The sequence below is a fragment of the Galendromus occidentalis genome, unplaced genomic scaffold, assembly GCF_000255335.2.
Source record: "Galendromus occidentalis unplaced genomic scaffold, Mocc_1.1 scf7180000077484, whole genome shotgun sequence".
In the NCBI taxonomy this organism is placed as follows: Eukaryota; Metazoa; Arthropoda; class Arachnida; order Mesostigmata; family Phytoseiidae; genus Galendromus; species Galendromus occidentalis.
In genome coordinates, this window is record NW_003805472.1 from 2,237,515 (window position 1) to 2,260,331 (window position 22,817).

The 22,817-nt window shown below is 51.5% G+C and overlaps 1 protein-coding gene across 1 annotated transcript; it reads left to right on the forward strand.

Annotated features, from left to right (window-relative positions):
* Window positions 1-374: 374 nt before the first annotated feature.
* LOC100906226 (carbonic anhydrase) lies at window positions 375-21,578 on the forward strand. Its single transcript, XM_003745698.2, has 8 exons — window positions 375-583; window positions 18,243-18,370; window positions 18,509-18,578; window positions 18,694-18,792; window positions 18,882-18,997; window positions 19,111-19,225; window positions 19,326-19,435; window positions 19,543-21,578. Exons 1-8 carry the CDS (start codon window positions 550-552, stop codon window positions 19,690-19,692), a joined length of 822 nt encoding a protein of 273 aa, XP_003745746.1. The 5' UTR covers window positions 375-549; the 3' UTR covers window positions 19,693-21,578.
* Window positions 21,579-22,817: the final 1,239 nt, after the last annotated feature.

Here is a 22,817-nt window from a genome sequence, read left to right on the forward strand (position 1 = left end):
GCAAATTATAACCAGCCGGAGCGGGCGGAGTTCGGCTGGAAGAATTTTTTCCTCATTCCTTTCCCGGGAATCGTTCTTGGTGGAGGCTCTCAGCTCGGCGGTTCCCCGTGCCGTTCACTCTCGGCAAGAGCGACAGTGACGATGGCAGTGATGACGGCGGCGCGGCGACCCAGCGAGCGAGCGAGCGGTTGCAGTTGCGGCGATAGTAGCAGTACAACATAGGACGGGTCCGACGCGTTTCCAGTGGTTCTTCCTACACGGCTCGATATCTCTTTCCATCCTCCTCGGCGGGTGGCCTTTCCCTCGACCGTCTCTCCCGCTCTACCTCTCACAAGGAACACGCAGCCCGATGGCTGCCGCCGCTGCGGCTGCAAGTATTCAGTTTAAGACCGTCACTGACACTCTTCGGTGGTCGAACATCTACCTCACTCGGTGATTCTCCCGCAGCCGTAAGAGGCAACTTTGTCCCGCGGCCGTAACCCCACCATTCCTGTTCCTTGGCCTCTGAAGAATCCGCGTGAACCCCTCCCAAGACACTCGACGGTCATCATGCCTCAGACGTGGGGATACTCCGAATGCAATGGTGAGTCGGTCCATCGAACACTTCGTTTACAGTGGGCTTAAAGTTGATGACACGTTCCGAAGTCGGACTGGCTAGCTGCAGAATCCCATTCCAACAGTTCGTGATCGATATTCTCGAACTGTCATCGATTTTGAAGCGTTCCGAAACACTAGGAAAAGTCCCCTAAAACTTCCCGCTACTGAGACACACGGGACAAGGTCACCGTTGAGGGAATTTAATGTCGTGCAGCTTAGGTTACTTGACAGTCGTGAAACGAGACTCGCAGATGTTTGCTTAAACTATTCGAGTCGAATTAGCGCGGACTCATCAGGAGCGGAATAACTTATGGAAGGAACTTCCAATCCGTTTTCCGATGATCGATTTTTTTTCGAATTTCGTCCAGAATTCCAAAATCCTCTCGGCTCAGGGTAAAATCACATCGGTGTCGGATGTTTCGTGTCAGTTCTCTTTTACGGAGTCATCAGAAAAAATCCTGGGAAATTCGCGTGGGACTAGCTCGGCTCGCTGTGGCGCGAAGAGCTCAAAGCAGGGTGTGAGCACGTTCAACGAACCAGTTATATGTTCGTTACCTGTTTCCGAGGTCGACCAGTATCGAATTATGCGGACACAGTCATTTTTCTTGTCGAGAAAGCATATCTTCCAACTCTATCTCTCGCTTTCAGTAAGAACCTTCTCTTGAATCCCTTCCTTTTAGTTTTGAGCCTGTAAGGAGGTAAGACAGTAGCGCGTCAATTATCTCGTAAAACAGCCTTAAAAGCCTCGATATGAGAGAAATTCCTGATTTTCTTGAAGAGCAAACCCGGATTCCTTCGCCCGTTAGCTGGTGTCGTAAAGACCGCTCGCACCAATCTGTGCTGATCGATCAATTCCGCTCCGATGGGACGAACTCTTTTACCGGACTCTAACAAATGTCCCATTCAATCGGCGCGCATCAATGATTCACCGAATCCGTTCTGCGGTCGTTCTCATGGCTCGAAAATTACGAATCGCTTCCGATGGTTACGCTTCCTCACAGCGCAGTGTTTGTTGACCGTCCACCGGAATGTTTTAGCGATCTGGTCGCTTGTACCAGGCCGTGATTCGACTTCTCGGTGGCTGGGCTGTAGATCGATCCGTCAGAGCTGCAGGAGCTCCTCCGCCACCGTCTCTGTTTCCTTTGAGATCTCTCCTTCAATCTGTTCAGTGGATCACGTTCAGATCGGTGCCTCGGCGAGTGATCCTCGTTCCCGATCCCGAGGATAGAGAGTTCCGTCGCTACCGATGGCAACTCGGGGACACAGCGTAGGCGTCCGCAAATTATCGGCTTAGCCACAGCGCTAATCGCTGGGAGAAAAAATTTTGGATCTTCCAAGTTTCGGGAAACCGAAGAGCGAGAACGTCTCAAAGGCTGAAAGGCTCAGAAGCTGTCAGGAGCCTGTATCAGGGCGAAGAGAACAAAGGAGGGAGAGTGTTTCTGATAGTATAAAGGGAAAAACGAGAAGCGGGACGGATTGGGAACGAGGTGGCGCGTGTCTACCATAACGGCCTCGTCTGACTGCGAGGTTCTCCGAGAAAAGACCAGCTAGACGCTAGACTTCTGTTCGGGGAAAATTCCACCCTTGGCCCTGGACCAGGCGGAGTAGAAGTCGAATTGGTTTTGGAGAATCGTCTTGTAGAGTTGGGCGAAGGAGAGACGAACGCGCGAGCAAAAACAAATGTTGTCTTGTCCCTCTGAATCCATCGCAGACAAACGATTCCCTGCTGTTCCTTTGAACCTTCTCCTACCTGTATGTTGCCGTACCGGGCATCTGGCCCCTCTTTCCTATCTTCTCTAGACCCGATTGGGCTCTCCAACGGTATATCGCCTCGTATGAGTTCGTTCAGAGAACAGTCCTGTGGCCGCGAGCTGTTTTTCCAAGCGATGCCGATTCCAGTCCGGTACACCAGCGAGAGTTAACAAGCACGCTCGCTCGACCTTACCAATGGCTCGTTACAGGCCGCTCCCACCGCCTGTCCTCAGGTCGTGAATATTCTCGAGAATTTAAGAAAGAGAGCCGACTGCAGTCGTCCGAGAGCCATACTGGCTGGACTTTCGCTCGTTCTACGGCTACGTCTCATTTTCCGATGGATGTCGCGTTTCCCCAAATGTTTCTCGACCGACCGTCTCCCCTATGTGACGGTAAAAATTTCATTCAGGTGCCGAATATCGTGCCGACCCGGCAGATCGCCGCCCTCATCCGATAATTAGATTCGTCGGAGACTCTGATTCTCCTCCAGCTCGGTCCAGGAGGAAGGCGTCTCCCATCAAGAATTATCCTCTTTGGAAACTTCACGGCGGATCGGTTCCCCTTATCCCGCGAGTGACCCGGGCGAAGCACGAACGATAAGCAACGGTCTGGCACGGAATTGCGCTTGAAAGCGACTCTTGCATTACGCGAGCGTCATTCCCCCGTCGCATTGTGCGGCTTCGGAGCGATCCGTCGCTGTCAGCCGTTGCCGTAAGAATGGGAATCGCCGCAGTGGCTCAAACGATAGCGGCTCCATTAAATGCTCGGTATGCGTTCCGTTTGAAGCGGTTAGCATAACCAAGCGGGTCGGGCCGCGAATACCGATAATTTTCAAATGGCGACGCCCATAACGACCGCGGTGCGTCTGCTGGTCAGGTGCCATTATTCAGTTTCGAGACGAGCGGTGGTGATTCTTCCGCTCCGATGAACATACCCCAGTAGCCTAATCACGAAGCGGCGGTGACTCGGTCGCCTGTAAATCTCCTGGTCATCGCGGAGGAACTGAGAAGTCGTCTGATTTTGGTCTTTCTTCCTGGTCGGCGTTCAGTGGGTTTATGGACCCACAAACGGCTTGGCATTCACTTGCTCCAGGCGACGCGGAAGATTGCGGGTGTTCGTCTGATAATGTTGAGACAAGTTCACCCGACGCCGACGGGGACTTGCGCCGACATCTGACTGACTGATCGCGACCGAAACGACGTCGACGGTCGCGTATAAGCTCATGGATGGACACACTCGTTGAACGGAAGAGCGCTTGCCGTTGCTGAGGACATCCTGCATTACACATCGTCGACATCGTTGACAAGTGCGGATAGCTGCGCTTGTGGCGACGCTGGTCTCTGTTGATGGCCGGGGATTCCAGAGCGATAAGTGAAGCTCCACTCTCGGCTTACGTCGTCGGCTCGAGGAAGCTCCGATTCGGAGATGCGGACACGGAAAAGATTCGCTTTCCGGAGAGCCATCCCAAAGGAGCAACGGCCGTGTCCGGCAAAAAGGGAAAACGAGAAGGGCTACCGAGAAGCCTCACAAACTCGAAAATTCTGTATTCTGTAAAAGGAGAAGAAGCTCGGAGCGAAGAGTTGAATAATTGCTCGCGAAGCAGAAGCGCCAGTCGTCCATTTATGTACCCTGGAACTACGGAAAACCGGCGCGGCGGTTGCAGGTCGATGATGCGGAGGAGCTTCGTCGAGATATCATAGAATCTTTCCGCCTCCTTCGACTCCAACTCTGGAAGGAGAAGGGGGGCGACACCCTCGGAACGAGTCCGATATTCATATCCTCAGAAAAGTTTCGGTAATTCCACGCGAGACGCGGAGGGAACGGACTCTTCGTTCCCGAGTCAGTAGACAACGAACCGTGCTTCCGATTCTGCGGGCACATGCTTCCGATTCAGCTGCCTTTACGAATGGGAACATGTACCAGTGGTCGCAACTCAGAGCCAGACGGAATTTTCTATGAACTCTCTGTACTTTCGGGGTTGCCCCGAAAAGTTTTGCGCTCAAGTCCATGTCCCGAGTCTCTATCTTCTAGGGGAGTCTGAATCCTCGGAAAACGTCCGAGCGACCCATTCAGATCAGGCGAATCGTTCGGATCTGGACAGGACTCCCGGATGGACTCCACGAAACAGGGGCCGTACCGGCCTAGATATCTTCGACTCAATGATCAATTCCGATTGCTCTGCGGAGTGAGTGAGTCATTCATTCTGGACTCCGGCGCCGTTACAGAACGATCGCGTCGATTGTTTCGTCGTTTGGATCGCGACCTTTCCTTTCGTTGGCCGTTCGGGTGAAACTACCGAAAACCTCAGCATTCGAGCCTCACTCACCGTCATGCCGTCGCCTCCTGGCAAGCGACACGAGAACCGAACCCAAACCAATGGTGTAATAAGCGTGACATTTCCGACTCGAGCCAGTCGCCCAGCCGAATCATCACTGATGGATATTTCACTGACTGAGAAGAAGAAGAAACTTCATCGGATCGCCTCCAATCGGAAACTCTCTCGAGGAGAATTGCGAAACGACTTGAAAATTTCGCGGAAGTCTCCAGGACGTACGGGAAAGGAATTCATCCCGATGAGATGCTTCCAGTATTGCTTTCGTAAGCCACGTAGCGTGCATAATGCATGCGAGCACGAGATCTACGGGGAGGCTCCCGACGTGCGTCTGCTGTTTGTTCCGAGTGAGATTCATCTGAATGAGACTCATTCAGAAATCAACCGCGGAAAGCTCGGAGTATTTGGACATAAAGGGCTCATCGATTGCGCAAGGTTGAGCTCACTGATGGAAATCCCGAGACGAATTCTTGTCTCTCTATGAATGCATCGCTTTCCGCCCCGGTCACCCCACGGTCACGAATCCTCCGAAACCGTCCGATGCCGTAATGATCCCACAGCATATTGAGCATATTTGAGCGCATCGGTACCGTTGAACCTCCGTAAACAATCCGAGCCCAGATTGATACGGTCTCCGACATCTTGGAAACAACAAAGTTGGCCTATCGCCAGTTTCTCGTGGGAATCTAGAAATCTCGCGCTTAATCCGGAAGCGCTCCCCAGAGATTCCGCCGCGTTCTTCGAAGCCCAGAAGTCTAGATCCAAAAACGGAGCTCTACAACAGAGTATACCCGCTCTGAGCGAATCCGAGCGGAAATTCGATGCGCAGACACAGAGATTCCGCGCTGCAGCCTTTGACGGTGCAGAGTTTTCGCGCATCTGATTCCCGCAGGTCGATCCAGAATCCGAATCTCGCTTGATCGAAATCCCAGGTCTTCGTCGTTCCTGAGGGCGACACGATTTCTTTGATCAGCCGAATGACGGGGTGATCTGAGCGGAATCGACTCCGTCGACGGTTATGCGCGCGGCCTAAAACCTTTCGTTTGAAAATCTACGATTATATTGTCGTGGGTTGAGCTTGGGAATTGAGTTCCGGAAGCTATCGATGAAGTCGATGTCGTGTGATCCCCGCTGGTTGAGCACGTTCCCTGACAAGGCGATTGTGGTGGAGACGCGCGGATTGTCGGCCCGTTTCATGACCGTCGCGTCGCTCCTCCGGCTATTCCGGAGGGAGCTATTGCTCGCGAGCCGCGCCCGGTCCGTGGCAGCTCTGAATACTGCTCCGACATCGGGGGGACTTTGTCACTTCCTTCGATTTTATTGTCAGAAATCGAGCGAACGCTCGATCTTTGCTCTCAGGGTCCAGCGATATTCTCCGCATGTATTCGATCTCCTTCCGTGCCGTCTATGGAACGAATTCGGGCACGTCGTAACATTTGAGATTTGGATTCTGTTCAAGGCGGGGTTTCTGTTTGAGTTCCCCACTTCGAAGCTATTTCGGGTCTGTCTAAGCAGATTTCAGACGATACTGTACGCCACGCTGAGCTGTACATGGTACGTACCCCAGACACAGGTACAGTCAGTCTAGCGAGCCGGCGGCGTCGGTTTACGAGCGCTGTCGAGCAAGGGAAACTTCTATCAGGAGCTATTTTAGCCCGACGTCGCGACAGACTACGTCGGTCGGTCGCACGGTATTGTCTCGTTGTCGGATCGGAGTTGAAACCAAGCGAGTGGGCGAAGCTTCGGTCACACAAGTCGACGTTCAAGGTCGTCAGAAGCTCGTGCTCGACAATGATAAGGAGTTTCGCTTGGGATCCCCGTCTCGTCAAGGAACGCGACGTCGACACGCCTGCTGCCAGACGACGTCGAATAAGCCGGCACGCGACGCTTGAGGCACGCGTCCCATGTTAGCGTCACTAGCAGCGTCGTGAACACTCTTCGTGTCGTTATCGATACGAGCAACGAAACGTGATTCTCTGACGAGAGCCGAGGACTGGCGTCGGTGACATCACCGTAGGCACCGTCAGTTCCATTCGGAACTTTCGGACCTGTCGGCGTTGTCGACGATTCGCGCAATGATCCGACGAGCTGGTCTGATCGCCGCTATATTGCGATTTCCTAGAGGCGGAAGCCATTGCCGACAAGCACAATGGGAAAAATTGAGCGCTCGGTTTATTTACATTCGTTGTTGTAGACGGCCTTCGGTTCCGTTTGACTTGCGATCTAGGGAAAGCACCTGTTCTTTGTTTTGAATTTCAATCCGCGACGGTTCAGTGAGCTCTCGCGTTATGATATCGCAGCTGTGTTCCGAATTTCGTCGAGCTTATTCGTTCTTCCTCGCAGAGCTACGCTGCTGGAGTCCGAGATTCTGCTTGACCCTCCGTGTTCTTGAGGCAGCCGCCGAGTCCACGGTAGCGATCGTGAGAATCGGAAAACGGGCCGGCCTCGAGGAGCAATAAACGATATTAAACCGAGAGTCCGAGTAGTCACAACACGACTCTCGCAGGAATGAACAATGTTTGTCGTGGTCCCTTACTCACCACAGCCCGAGTGGCACAAGAGTCTATGTATGTGTCGAGTGGCTCACACGAGCGAAATTCACGGAATATTGCCCGGCGACACGGAGATCGTACATACGCCCTCGTTCCTGGACTTGCGCGCGGCCGACGAGAACCGCCTGGTAATTTTCAAATGGGAAAACGCAACGGAATTCCGTTCATTCTTTTTGAATAACTCGAATGTGCGGACAGCTCACGCTCGTGGATGCGTCAGAACCCCGAAGCACAATCAATCATTTGAAGCAAGGGATTGAAATATCCAACGCGACCGTCGGGCTTGATGGAGACCCTTCACGTCTCACGGGGTAGATGGTTGGAGAAAAATCGAACGGCAGGTTCTTCTTTAAGCTCAGTCAGAACATCAGAAGAATTCTGCATACATGTAGATGCGGACATCAGATTCCGCGCACGTCGATGATTAGCATTCGTTAGAGACGACTGACGTCAGCTCCGGCAAAATATTCATGCGCTCACTCCGGTGTGATGTTCAGCTAGAGCATCCGAAGAATTCGCCTCCGACCACGATGGGATTCGAACGCGTCTTTTTTGAAGAATTTAATGAATCATGCATTTTACTCAACATCGACGTAACTTCCCCGCCACACGTCGTTTTCGAAAGGAGGAGAGCTTTCGGATTCGGTAAGTGAAGCAGCACCAGTTCCATTTGTATCATCACGCGCGGTGTCTTCGAACAATGGAACATCAGCACCAGCGGCCGCCTAATATGTAAATGGTGGCGTTAGCAGATCAGGTGGATGAAAGTTCGCCGATGTGATGACATTAGCGTCGGATTGTCTCCATTTCGCCTGGTCCCTACCTCGTGCTACAATCCGGTCTCCTACGGAATCAATCTAAGCGATCCACAAAGATTTCGCGTGGAAGAGCGCATCTTCTGAGTGACAGCTCAAGGCTGACGACTTCTTGAACGAGTAGTCCGGTCTGCTTTCGCTCGATCGGCTGCGGCGCGGCAGATCCGTTCACTTCGGAAATTGGAAATCGTTTCCAACACCGCCGCTCTTCGCTTCACAGCAGGCGTTCTCTTTCATCGGAGCGTTCTACGTTTCACTTTCAGAAATTCAGAATCTGCTTCTTCCATGTCGACTATCGACCAGAGCGTGTGTGATTTTCATCCGAAGCATCCGAGTCGTCGATACGGGAACCTGGAGGGAGAATCGGCCCGTCGACATCGAAACGACCGCAACCCGTCGCCTTTCGGTGGCCCGACTCCCATTCTGTTCTCACGATTCCAAACAAGTAATTCCGTGCATCGTTGCGTTGTGGAGATCAAGCTCGGTTCTGGTTCTGGAAGCTCTCTCTGGGTTCTCGGTCGGAGGATCACGGCTGTACGCGAGCAAACTCTCGAGTTAGCTTTTCCTGAACCTCAAATTATCGTGCCTACGAGACGATGCGCTCGAGTGGAGCGCGAGGTAACCTGTAGCGATTTGATCAAGCATGCCGAGCACGTTCCCGTTTATGCAGCGAAAACATTAGGGCCGAGCTGACTGGCCAGATCTGAGAACTCCTCGTGAGAAGAAGTCCGGTTTCGTTTGTGCCTGTGTGAGTCTACGCTCGAGGCTGATCCGATATGAATTCAAATACGGGGTGATATTATACGCTAATCGCCCTTGTACATTTGCTGCTAAGCTCCCTCATGTTTGTAGAGCTCTCGGATATCCCGGGAGAAACTGCTGGGGAAGCATCGGATTCGACCTCTATCGCCCCGGGATGAAGCGAGCCGTGCTTCATGCGCACTTCGGTATCATGCCTCATATCGGGAGAAGTCTCGGTTTTTCCTCATCCTGGGGCGTCAACAAACATCCAATCCCCTTAATTCGGGATGTGTATTGGTGGTAAGGGTCGCTTAGCTTCACGTATCTTTTCTTTCACGTCCAGCAGGCCCGTATCTATTTGGTCTCAGGATTTCATCGAAAAAAAGAAACCTACCTAGTAGCTCGCCCCGGGGAAGCATCAGAGTTCCTCCTCGAATCCTCGGAAAACCCGATATAGCACGTAGAGCTGGAAAATCGCTTCAAAATTGAGTCTTGCTGCTCGATTCCAACTTCTGAAACAGAGTCTGTAGGAGTCCGACATTGCAGAGTAGTAGAAAAAGCGAATCTAATGGAATGAGGTCTCTGAAGGGCCCACTTCATTGAGACTGTGGGAGGGGATCTCTTCTCGCTGCTTCGTCGTCTCTTCAGTAAGTTTCCTCGCTTGACTTCCTCCGCGTCGGCCTTGAGGTGACTTTTGATTTTGAGATGTTCTCTCAGTCAGTCAGTCAGAGCAGCGGAGCCGAGAGGGGGAATCTTCGCCGAAACCCTGTCAAGGAGCTCGGCGGGAGTCAATTTCGGAACTGAGAGAGCTTCTCAATGTCAATCTACTTGATGTCGTTCCGGAACCTCTTGTTCCCTGAGTCTCAGACAGGCCATCTCTTCGGCCGGTGGGCGCTTTTCAACTCCATTCCCTGAAAGGGTGTAGAGAGAGCCGAAATCGGGTGCTCGGACCGCCTGATTCCGGATGAGTCTCCCACGGTGACCCGCACGAAGACGTAACTGTTCAGTAATCGTGGTCTTTCGCATCTTATTCATCAAGGCAACACCGTGTTTGTTCAACGACGGTGATTTCACGAGCGTAGTCCAGAGTCTAGGGGTCTAGAGTCCAGGCGGAACGACTGTTGGAGGGACGGCCAGGCCCAGTTATAAGTTTGATGAAAACGATGTTTGCTCCCTGCTCACTGAGTTGACTCTGCGCCAGTTCAGTCGAAAGCGCTCTTAATGAGAGAGCTGCTCGGCAAAGAACGAACCAGCCGACCAACCCGGCCATCGAACAAACAGGCGACCGAACAACCATGTAAGCAGCTCGTCGGTAGCCAGCACCGTTCGTTTGAATGACTAGGCCTCTATCGGCGCTACCTCAGTCAGCGCTTCAAATTCCTGCCAGATGAAGTATCGATCCGGATGGAGGAGAGGTGACCTCTTCAGAGGGCTCATCACATCGAGGGATTTTAGCCCTGAACGAAAGCCATAGACGAGTACCGAAAAACATCCTTGCCGCCCGCAGCTCCGCGTCGGAGGAATGAAGTCCCGATCATGCAACCCACGGGAGGAAAATTGAAAATTGTATGTATTCCGAGGTTGAAAGAAATATTCCAACGCCGGGCTCGAACCAGCGACATCCCTCACGCTAGCTGGAGCATTAACGTGGTCCTTGGTCATTGCCAGCGATAAGCGCGCCGCACTGACAGCTCACTCATCGGTCGGTAAATGGAACCCACGCATGAAACCCGATTCGATGGATTCGCGCCGCTACGGAGTTGCAGTGAGCTCGTCCCGATTCCGCTCAATCCGAGAACTCTAGGAATGGTTTCCTGGAAGAGGTTCGTCGAGTCGTCAGGAATCTTCCGTCGGATGTCTCCGCAGACCCTGTGGGAATTCCGCCCCTGACTGGCACGATGTTTTTGTCAACAGCAATCCCTTTCACCCGATCCTCGTGGACTTGCCTCGTGCGACTCGCCAATCCACTGCACACATGCTCGAATGGAAGCGTGCACGGCGAACCCCGCGGTCTGTTCGGGTAGATTTGGGTGTTCCACCAGCTACTATCCTTCGGTCTTGGGGGCATCGGTTCAGAGAATGCTCGGCTTGACCTTAGATGGTACGGTCTGCCGAGTCCACAGATGCCGCGGGAGGTTATCGGTCATCAGGGGATTGAATTTTCTGAGTCGGTTCCCGAATAGAGGGGCTGCCCGTACCATCAGGTACACCGTGACGTTTCGGTGGAACCATATAGGGCGTTCCCGACGAGAACATCCGACCGTCAGGATGAGCTTTCGGAAACGATCTCTATGGAGTTCGCGTCGCGCACGGATAGCGACGCGAACAGCAGCAACCGACGAGTCAACATTCTAGTAATCGAACTCGTCTCCCTTCTTTTTCCATTGAATCGATTCGACCACATCTCGGGAGAGACCGGTCCAAAAAGCGCTGCCGAGTCTCTTGACCTGGTAGTCCTGTTCGAGAGTGACACAGATCGACGATCCATATCGGCGTAATCTCAGGGAATTGAGTGATTTCGGTGCCCTCTGCAGATCTCGTCCAACGACGGCTATGCACCGCGAACGGCGTGGAACCGTAGGTCTCACAAGCAGTCGAGAAGAATCGACGATGAATCAAAGACAAGTGCTGTCACTTGAACATCGCTTACCATAGGCGCTATCAATATGCCCGTCGAGTGTGGTCGTTCGTCGCCATGCGACTGTTGTCGAGCGATGACAAATAACATGCAAGCCAAGTTCACGAGCATCAGAAACTGATTGAAAGAATGATCTACTCCGCTGCCTGCCATTTATTCTGAACTCGATGTACATACATGTGTGTTCCACTTCATTCTGATCCCGGCTCCGGACAATCGTTCGCAGAGGGTCTCGACGGAGAGCGAGGCTTTTTGATTTCCAAAGTTCTCCTCTGCTTCGAATTCTCTCGAGGTGCGGGGCATTTTCTCCTGGAGCTCCATATATCATGCGAAGCCAGCTGCGAGCGGCCCACGACCCGACCGAACACATTCATCACGTTCCATGCGACAGGGAACTCAGAAGATGTTCGCGTGTGTAGACGATCTCTCTTCTGCCGCAACCACCGGAAGGGGAGAACTCCGAGGTACCTTTGACGGCCTACGATGCGGGAAGCACGGCCGGCCGGAAATAATGGAGAGAGGCCGTGAGGGCGAGCTCGGACATCGGCAGCTTCGACGCTGACATCTTCGGCTTTCTATTAGCGTTATCTGGCAACTTCTCAACGCGGCACGCCGAGCGCAGGGCGGTGACTGTCACATTCTCGTCGCAGACTGGGCCGCCAAAGCTTCGCGTGTGGCTCGGTCAGTTCAGAGCCCTAGGTGTTGGTACCCGGACTCCTTGACATCGCACTCGAACACCGCACTGCCGGATGAGCTCTACAGACGAAGCCTGATTAGATTGATGATCCGGTCTAATTCGCTTACAGCGCAATTAGTGCCAATTGAAAGCTCAATCCGATAAGAAGCGTTGAGACGGATCGGTCGCTCTGAATGCCGACCGGACAAGAGAGGAATTTCCATTCCTCTCGTACGGAGAAACTCACCCCATTTCGCTCTCAAGATCGCGTGATTTACCAGCAGAGAATTACTCTGGCCGACAGTCAGATGGGCATAATTCAATTTTTTCGATCAATGTAGATGTCTGGTTGGACTTTGTTCCCATGCGGAGAGGAATTGATTGTTCAATGAATTCTTGAAGGCACACCTCCCTGTTTAGCTTGAAGCAGCGTCGGATGGTCACCGGGTGACGCCTGAACGCTGAGGTCCCGGCCGCCCGTTTGACGATCAGAAGCTCAGAATCTGCAGGTCTTCGACTCAATCTTGCGGCGAATCGCCTCCCGCACAGCGGGGCTTCCCGGGATGGTTCAGGGAATGCGACAGAAATAGACCGACATCCGATGCCAGGAAATCAATTACGAACTATGTCGCTTTCAGCAAGGAACCCACCGAGGTTTTTGCTTGTGTCTGACTGACGTCCTCCTGCGTACACGTATTACTGATGGAGCCGCACGAAAAGCGATGGAAATTCCGCGGGAAGAAGCTTTCATCAAAGCGGGAATAATTCTCTCACTCGGATAGCCAATTATTAGTACGAGGTTTCCATTAGAATTATTACGCCGGATTTATAGCGCGGCCACGTCCGCGTTCGCGACAATGAGCGTCATTAAGTTTCGGATGGAACTATTGTTCTTTTGCAGCCGGATATAATCACGGGTCTTCTTCCGAATCATTGTCATTTCATTGCCTGCGTGCCCTTACTGCTGCCTTTTTGCTTGGCGGAGAGCGGGCTCGCTCCGACGAAAGTGCCCGAGGCCAATAATCCAGATTCGAGTGAAGCCTGCTCGAAGTCAGCTCGATCTCCCTGCGGCTAGAAACTTCATTATTCGCGAGCCCGAGCCTGGGAACCTGAGAAGGTTCGACAATGAATCCTAGACTCGCCTCCGTTGAACCGAGGGCCTCGTTCAGCAATTTATCTCGCAGCGGCTGATCACCATTATCGCCACGATCGGGAGCGTATCGCTGCTATTCTGGAAACAAGTGCAAGAGATGAGGGAACGCTCTCCTCTGGGACTGTCTGAACAGAAGTGATGCTTGCAAGCGTAGTCGTCCTCACCTTCGAAGTCAGCAATCGCTGGAGCGATCACTTGGAAAATGAGGTGTCCAAGCATCGCCTCCACGAGCTTAGATATAGCGAGCCCTACAGCGAATCGTTATCGACACGGTATATGAAAATGGGCAAACTTGGGAGCATTGGCGACGCTTTCTGCCCTGCGTATTTCATCGCACGTCGACCCATAACTAGATTCGATTATCGTGTTATTGTGGTGGACTCGAAATTATTGCGTTCGCTCAACTCGAAAAAAATCACGATCTGAATTCCGTTCTGGGGAAACACAAAGGTAGCTCAGATGGCAAATTCATACCGGAGCCGGGTTGTCAAGCCGTCTGACACGCCGAAGGCTTTCGCTTCTCGAGACGACCACCGAGGGCGCCTCGGCGTAGGAAACCGTCGCGACGTACGAGCGGATATCATGTACAAGGTCTCTCTTCGCGCTGAATCATCCTAAGAGAGAAATGAATGAAAGGAGGGGTCCGAGGGGAAAACGATACCGAATCATTCCAGACAGGAGAGAATCGCTATCAATGCCCGAGAAAACTGCAATACGGTAGCAATCTCGAGAGGGGAAGGGCTCTCCCTCACCGCGCCGGAAAAACCGCGGTTAGAACTGAAGGAATGACAGAAATGATCTCGAGGCATGTCTGGAGAGTTTAAGTCAATCCTCGTACTGAGATCGAGCGGCCCAGGAAGACCCATCAGCGAGAGACTCGCTCAGTTCCGCATTCGGTTACGCTCCCCTCCGCGCACCGGAAGGAGAACCATCAGGATTAAGTTTCCGAAATCGACCTCGACCTGAGTTCCCATCCGGACCCGTTAGCAGATGATAAGGCTTTCGTCGTGCTCTGGGTGGTCGTTCAGGAGTGAACTTACGCGGGATATGACTGACTGAAGCGTCCAGCCACGAAGTTCAACGGAACCTACTTCATCCACTGTGATACTGAACTAAATAGTTATGTTGGTCAATACAGCTTTAAGAAGATTGATGCCGGCGGTGGTTGGTCGAGATGGGAAAGCGATGTCCATATTCAAGCGAGTCGTGATCGACGAAGAAGGTGGGTCCCTGAACGTTCAGAACAATGTCCGGAGGCACGAACAAGCCGCGGTTTATCTTCGAGAGTTCCCTCGGTTTTCCTGTTGCTCGTGGTTCGCTCGCTAACTCGACGAGCTGTCGATTTGTTTTCGCGTGAGTGCGTCCTCGTAAATACGCTGGCAGGGGTCTCGATATCGATCGCAGAGGTTTTCGAAACAATCGGGTGAGGACCATGCCTTTGGCGGAAGACAAAGACCAAGCTGACGCGGGCCCTGTGAATTTCTTTGCTCTTCTGTTTTCTGCCCGCTTTAGCGTTTTTCCAAGTCCGGCATACCTGCTCTTGAGAGTTCGCATCGCTCACATCCTGCGTCTCAGTCTACGCGCGACGCCGCAGGTCAAGGAATTCCGCACGCTCATTCCAAACTGATCTGTTAAGATATGCTACGTAGCTGCGACGTCAAGGGGAAACACATCTTCGCTCGTAGTAAGAAGGCCATGAGTGAACGGAAATCGGACACTGCCCCAGCAGAGTGATCTCGAGCGCGATGTTTACGAGAAATCGAGACAGGAATTTATCAGATCGAATATCAGTCATTTGGAGGTATTAATTGGGTCGTCTTATGGTCTGTCTAGAGTCATGATGCATAATAAGTGGAATCTTCCGATGGAATATCCACGGATAGGGGATGAAAGAATCGAGGATGGGAACTCGGGAACCTTGTTCCCCATACAGAGGACGATCAGCGAGGAGCTCGGGCCGTAGGGAGCCGGACCCAGATTGGACTTGCAGTTCTAAAAGTGGCAATCGACAGGTCTGCGGGTTCCACCCCTACCATATCATGCGGAGCTATTCACGACCATTGGCCATCGAAAATAGGTCGAGTCGACTGTAGAGTCCCTCGAAAACACTAGTATGTTTTTAGACGACGTGGGAGGGAGGCGAAGGGGGAATCTGAAGACCGTTCTTTCGGCGAAGAACTCGGCTGGAATAGTAGGGTCCAGGAACAGGCATCGATAACGGTATCCCTTCATTTTCGCCTGACCGTCCGTGCGCACGACCTCTCTGCTGGTCCTAGCAGCGGCTCGCGGGGGATCATTCGGAGGTTCACGGGAGCCCGCTCGACGCCCGGAGACGACACAACCGGGTCCCGTCGAATTCCGCGAGATTCAGTCGAAGGAGCCGCTCTCATACGTTGACCCCTGGCTCCCAGTAATAAATTAGTCGAATATATCGATTACGGGCCTAAACATAGCCACTGTTTCGAGGACTCCGTCGTCGAGGATGGTTCAAGGTTCAGGGAGTCCCGTTCTCACTCGAGTTTTCGGTTCTCTCAGGACATCAGTTCTCTGAAATTCGTCCTAAGCCACGAGGAGCTTCCTCAGTGTTTCCGACAAGGATGTCATGGTGGCCGATGAGGGGAAGCTCTGCGGACGGGAAGAACCGGACGATTTTCGGCTTTCCGCATGGGATAATCCGAAGCAATCCTGTGTGAGCTTCAGTCGTTCGCTTGATCGCTTTCGATGAATCGACTCTGAACATGTTTATGTGCACTCAGACAATCCAATGGCTGTGGAACAAAGCTCGGGATCTCGTGGCTTTTGCAGAGGAGACTCAGGATGGGGAGAGTATCCCTTTGACACAGGCGCCGTCTAGAGGTTTGGACTCCAGCAAGCTCACCTAGTTTGAACATCCCATTGCACCTCTGAGATCAAGTTCAATCTCAGAACAATTACGGTGGGGCTCCAGTGGATGCCCCGTAATGAAGGCTCCGCCAGAAGTACTTGAATGACTCTGGATTTCGAAGGGAGGAACTCTAGAAAGTCACAAGACTTTGCCCCACGCTCGGACAGACATCATCTGTAGTAATCTGGGGCTGCTCATCTTCGACCACTATTGATGTCAACATTGAGAGCTCTGCGAGGGAGTTTGACTCATTCGCAAGATGGCGCCACATGTTTTCGCTGACGACTCGAGTCGGAGATTCCTCAGCAGCTATTCGTTGTTGAGATCGACTTCACGCCTGAACAGAGGGGCCCCGTCTGGATATTTGGAGAGATCGGCGGGCCCTGAATCGCGGCATTTGAGCGGATGATCTTCTTGAAGTTCTAAAGGCGGATTCCGACGAATCCGACCGGTCCGCATGAGAAACGGAGATAGCTGACTCCTTCGACCAGTCGACCCAGGATTTCCAAGTGTACTCAGTTGCTAATTGTTCCCTCGAGGTTTTCGGCAGATAATATCAGTATGCAGCCAATGGAGTCTTCTTCTATCCCTTCCCATATCACAACTATTTATTAGACTGATGGAGCAGATTGTTGTATAGTCTCATTTTCCCTCGCGCGATCAGCTGCCTTGGCAACTGACTGGGGAGTCGTTTGCATTTTTTGCGAGTCATCTCGCGACATCCTTCGTCGCGATACCGAACGATTAGATACCGGCATATCTCTCGCTACAACACAGTTGCATCACGCAATACGTACACCCTTCGATGACAAGGCGACTTTACCCATGGGGAACTTTCGTGGTTGAGGGATCGAAAGCAGAAACCTTCCTCGGGAAGTTTCCGTGATACGGAGACCGAGCGACTCGGAATAGATCCTTCGACGTTCGCTTGTCCTCTATGGCGTAGAAATCAAACACAATGACGTTTCGATCGGACTGCGGGTCCGACAGAAACGCGGCTTCAATAGAAAATCCGAGCGGACCGTCTGACTGACTGAGCTCAACCGGCTCGCTTGCATGACAATGAACGCTTTCCCATCGCGTAGAGTGAGTGTATATCGGACGCGAAGTAATGCACGCATTTGTTCATCCGGTCGAGCCGATGCTCGCGGCTCAGGAGTTTCTATAACACCGATACCGACGATGGGTTCGGCTTGCGTCAAGGTGATCGAGCATAGGAATTCGACCCGTCCACATCCGTCGCGTACGGTTGCCAGTGCAAACCGAGCTGGGTTTTACGGAGAAGTAAATTCCCTTACTTCAACTCTCGACGAAGAGGTTCCTCACGTGAAAAGTTACGGGTTTTTCCGTCGCGAGCCACGCAACAGAATCACACCAGCGTATTCCAGACGTATGTATTCGCTCGGTGTGTCGAGCTCTCGCTCGAGAACCACTTAGCACCCCATTTACTCCCCGTCCCACAACTTGTGCGATGCGTCCGCGTCGACAGGGCGATGAACACGTTCTCGCAGGGAATTCCGTCATCCTACGTGCTTGTGGGCCCATTCTGACTTGTTGCATCCCTGTATTCCGAGCCGGAGCTCTTTGGGAAAATAATATCTCTGGAGCTGAACCTCAAGGTGGAGAATCAGAACATGATCAAATCGGATCTCGGAAACCTTTTTCTCATGGGGAAGCGTTCACGGGAACGATTCCTATTGGGAAATATACCTCGTATAGAGTAGGTCTCCGGGTCAGATCATACCACCGTGTGGGACTCCGAGATCGGAAATATTATCCTCCCTTGTCAGTTGCGCTGTCAAGAGCAGGAACGAAAGCTGTCAGAACCGTCTCTCCTCATCCCAGTGGGTATGAGCTGCAAGTCCACTGTCACATCGTCATGGAGGAGACCGCCGTCTTAAATTTCTTTCCTCCTCGCTTCTACAGACTATTCGTATACAAGTTCGCTTCTCCTACGATGAGGATTCCCGCATACGACCCCATAGACGGCGGGTAAAAAAACTGTCGGCAACGAGGTCTCGGAGGGAGCTGATAGATCCCTGATTCTTCACTCGCGTCCTCCCATGAAACGAGTTGTGTCCTAATGCTGTGCTTGATTTCAGGCCCGAAACACTGGGGCAAAGACTTTCCCTTGGCACTGGGGCATCGACAAAGTCCAGTTAACATCGTCAGCTCGCAGGCGGTCAGGGATCCCATGCTGCTTTCGAAACCCTTGAAATATCAATACGAGGTGAGATCTGAGCTCCGATCCCGTGTCATCCCCCACTATCATTTTCCTTGAACTCGTGGGTGTCCTGGCCAGAGTCTCAAGAATAACGAATGAAGGGTCGGGGCAATCGCATGGCTCAAGCGAATTTCCTCTTGCCAGGATGTAGCAGCCACGCAGCTCACGAACGGAGGTTTCGGGTGGAGAGTCGATGTCAACAGCCCAAGCCATAGTGAGTATGATTGTCGGAAACTTTTCCAGGCCATCGATTTATGGGAACAACAAAATATTCGACTGAGTGAGTCGTCCTGTCCCGGCGCGTGACATTATAGCGCTCGCTTTTTCAGACCTTGAAGGCGGTCCTCTGAACCACCGGTACAAATTAGTTCAATTCCACGCGCATTGGGGACCGTCCTGCTGTTCTGGATCCGAACACACAATCGATGGTGAGATTTCCCTTCGCTCTCTTGCTCGGAAACTCTCCGAGATCCATTATTGCCGATTGAAAGCCATGCTCAATATGCTCTCACCGCAGGTACTTGCACAGCGGGGGAACTCCACCTCGTGCATTACAACATCGATCTCTACGATGAGCCCGCCAAAGCGATGAGCGGTGAAAACGGGCTCGCCGTCGTCGGAATCCTCCTGAAGGTGAGTGGACGCCAATGAGGCTGTGGCGGAATGCAGGCCGAGTCACCGCTCACTATTGTTTGACATCGTTGGTGATCGAGAAACAAACTAATCACGAGATGAAAATTCTGCAGGAAGGGGACGAACACCCTGAATTCGAGAAGATCTGTTCTCTGATCGATAAAATCAAGCACAAAGGAAGCAGCGTTACGGATGTCGGTCCTTTTAACCTTCGAGCGTTCTACCCTCGTGAGTATCGTAGGATAGCCCTCGGTTTCTCCGAATTGATCTCGACGATCCTTCTTGCTCAGAGCGAGCCAAATCTCAGACTGCTCCATTCGCCTCTCAGACCAACCAGGAAACTACTTCACGTACGAAGGTTCCCTCACAACTCCACCTTGTTATGAAAGCGTCACTTGGATCCTAATGCGGGAATGCATAGAACTCTCAAAAGCACAGGTCAGATTCCATATATCATGGTTTAATAACGGTGGAGTCTCACGAGAAACTTTGCGGAGCTCGAAATATATATACGGAATAATCATTCGGACTACTTGATTCCTCAGTTGGATAAATTCCGCTCGATGCTCAATTACTGCGAGGGCGAATGCGAGCTCGGACCCCTCGACGGAACCGTTCAAGAAAACTACCGCGACTGCCAACCCCTTGAAGGACGTGTGATACGGTGTTCGGGGTGTGATACACCTCCGAACTAATCCGAAAGAGAATACCTCGTTCAAATCAGCGAACAATACCTCACACCGGCACACACAAACTTTTTTTTTTCATAGATCTATCTGACTGTTTCCACTGTTAATCGGATGGAGCTGGAGAAGATATTACCTTGACACGAGCACACAAAAAACAGAAAGCACTGGAACCACCTGGGAGCCAGAATGATATTTATGCTTCTTCACCGCCGGGAGCGGAGCGTGATGAAAACCTCCATTTGAGGGCTACTTCCGAGGCTCGAACTCCGGCTTGAGGCTGGGAGCATGGAATAGCTCGGAAATCAAGTCATGCGGAGCCTCGACAGCAGGGGACGCGACAGCGGTCCCAGCTTCCGCATAGCAGCAACAACTTCAGAGTGCAATACTTTTTACAAAATGTCTCCATTGTTGTCTACTTTTTGGTTGCGGAGTTCAATCGATCATAGTCGGTATTCGTTTCCGGTGACGATGTTCCATTCTGGGGAACGCCACTCTCAGTCCACCTATACCGAGGTATAGTTTTTCAAAAACCTACGATACTACACAACCAAAGAGTAGAGGTATACCGCTAGGAAAAATCTTAGTCTTTCAAAAGCAGAGTCCCCGCAATACAGCAAGGGATGAGTAAGCATTCCCGATCCCTGCTTGATGGGATCGATGGAGCTCCGAGTCTCGACATTTGTATGAGAAGGATTTCCGTCCTCCCCATAGTTATCGTGAGAGGCGCTTTCATTGTCATCAGACGAAACTTTCAAAAAGAACGACCATCTAGATCCCAAACGGAAAGACCAATAGCGCTAACTAAAGAGCAACTCGATCATTATCCATCGAAAACCTCGACGGAGGGAGACGTCATGCATTTATGGGAGGCAGGGAACGTAATCGCTTCCACGGAACGAAGCACGCACACTTACGGCGATGGGTCGAGATGGTAACGGCCCAAACCTAAATCGAATCCTCCGTCTAATCGAAACGGCTCGAAATGGCTCCTTCGTCCGGTTTCTGCTTCTGTGACGCTTCTCAGGGAGAAGGAACTTGATTTTTCCTTATCCTTGGGGGGCGAAAAGCCAGACCCGGAGTACCCGGGGAATACAATCTGATAAACGCACTGAATACCACGAAATCCTCCGTGACCTCTACACGGTCGGAGAAGAACTGCGAGAAGATGCTTTTCGGGAATTTGACAACGGTCGTACTACGAAGAGTTGTTAACGCGAGGCGGCATTAGGCTGATTCAGGGCTAGGAACTGCAGTGCATTCATACAAGAGGAACTAATGGCCCTGCCCTCCTGTTCCATCGATGCAAAACGAAGCGATCCCCTCTTGAAAGCGGTCAAGCTTGAACGGAAGCGAGAGTCAAGCCATTGGTTTTCGGGCTTTCCGTTCTTTCGAGAGGGAGGAGCCGTGGACTTTCGGATCGATGGTACGGTGAATTCCGAGTACAACATACGAGATATTTTAATTGTTGACGATCACGACGAAGACCTCTGTAGTACAATTAGAGACGAATCGAAGGAATGATTTGTTTGCTTATGAGCGAACTTTGAAGACCGCCTATAGAGAATTAAACCACTGTTATTTATGCCAGAGCGATGCGTACATGGAAGGCGTATAGCGTACGAGGCGTATAGCCGAAAATCTCCTGGAGTTTGGGAAAGTCTAGAAGTTTATGTCCCATTATTGCCGGGTAGAGTCTTCCAAACAATCACGACGGAAAAATTCAGAGCTTGATTTCTCTTTTCATTATCGAACATCGAAGCAACGGAAGCATGTACGATCATGTTCGAGGAGCATAGGAGGGAAGATGATTTCGCAAACTTCTGGTATTTTTTTGCACTCGGCCGTTTTATAATTTAAGGTTCGATGATTTGTAATAAAGCGAGGACGTCTTTGAGTTGGTTTGATTCATTTGTTTGCGTTTTTCTACCGCGATCGTATCGGAATCTAAGGAATTCGAGCGTTGAAAAATTTAATTTCATGAGTAGTTCCGTCGAACGTTGGTACAACATACCTCGGAGGGATGGGATTCGCTGAGTGCTTGTATATGTGATCACAGAGTCAAGAGAATGTACCCAAAATAATAGAGCTCAACATTATTTACAACGGCGCCGGCAGCCCTGTGTAAGCTTGCGTCAAAAATCGTAGCTCGCGACGTACGTCGGGCAGGCAGCATTTTCGGTAATGAATCAAAGAATGAAATATTCACCACCAAGCAATAGAGAGAATATTGCATTTCTTCTGCGCGATGGACCTCATCCAATGATGGACAAGCGGGCTTTCTCATGCAAAAAAAGAGGAACTCCGGCAGAGATGTCCATTTCGGAGCTCGAATCATCTCCTCGGAGTGAGGGAGCATTTCATCAACCCGTCGTTCTTTCCGCGTCGACTCCTCCATATGATCATTCGATGATAGAACAAACTGCCGGGATATGTTGAGCCGATCTGCGGCCTTATGCAGGCTGGACTGCCAGCTGAATTCGCGCAGTCTCACGAGCATCGTGATGACGAGTGGCATTTCATTGTTGATTTTTGTGACGAATACGAGTCTTAGGTGTAAAGAAAGTCTTGCTTAGAAAACTTTTGAACAATGCCGATGAAGCAATCGATTTCTGAGAGATTGTGAGTGTCGGAGACACGACTTCGGGAGGCTTAGAGGACGAAGGAAGAGCTTGCCACTCCATTACTTGTTGGACGTTACTTGTTGAACAAATTTTCCAGGTTGTAGTTGATTAGGCCTTGCATCCATCTCTTGAGTCAGGATTGGAATGTGGCAATATTCTGCGAAGGCTTATGTTTAACGCCGCTACGAGTACAATTAATTGAATTTGAGAGTCGAGTCAAGAAGTATTAGCTCTGAATAAAGAATGACTGTGCTACTCTAATGTCGAGGAGATTCTTTCTGCAGCCGTGGTTCCGAGAGTTTTCAGAGGAAGCTTCTCCGAACTGACCCACTCCCACAAAGCCCTACCTTCAAGAATAAAAAAAGACTCAGGATTTATCGAATTCGCTTATTATTCTTCTCCTCAAAGTCCGACCGTAGCAGGCCACACAAACACATCCGAGAAGTTGGTTGAAACAATGGTTGATGTATCAAGCCAATTTGTACAGGAATCGTCGACAATAATAATTTG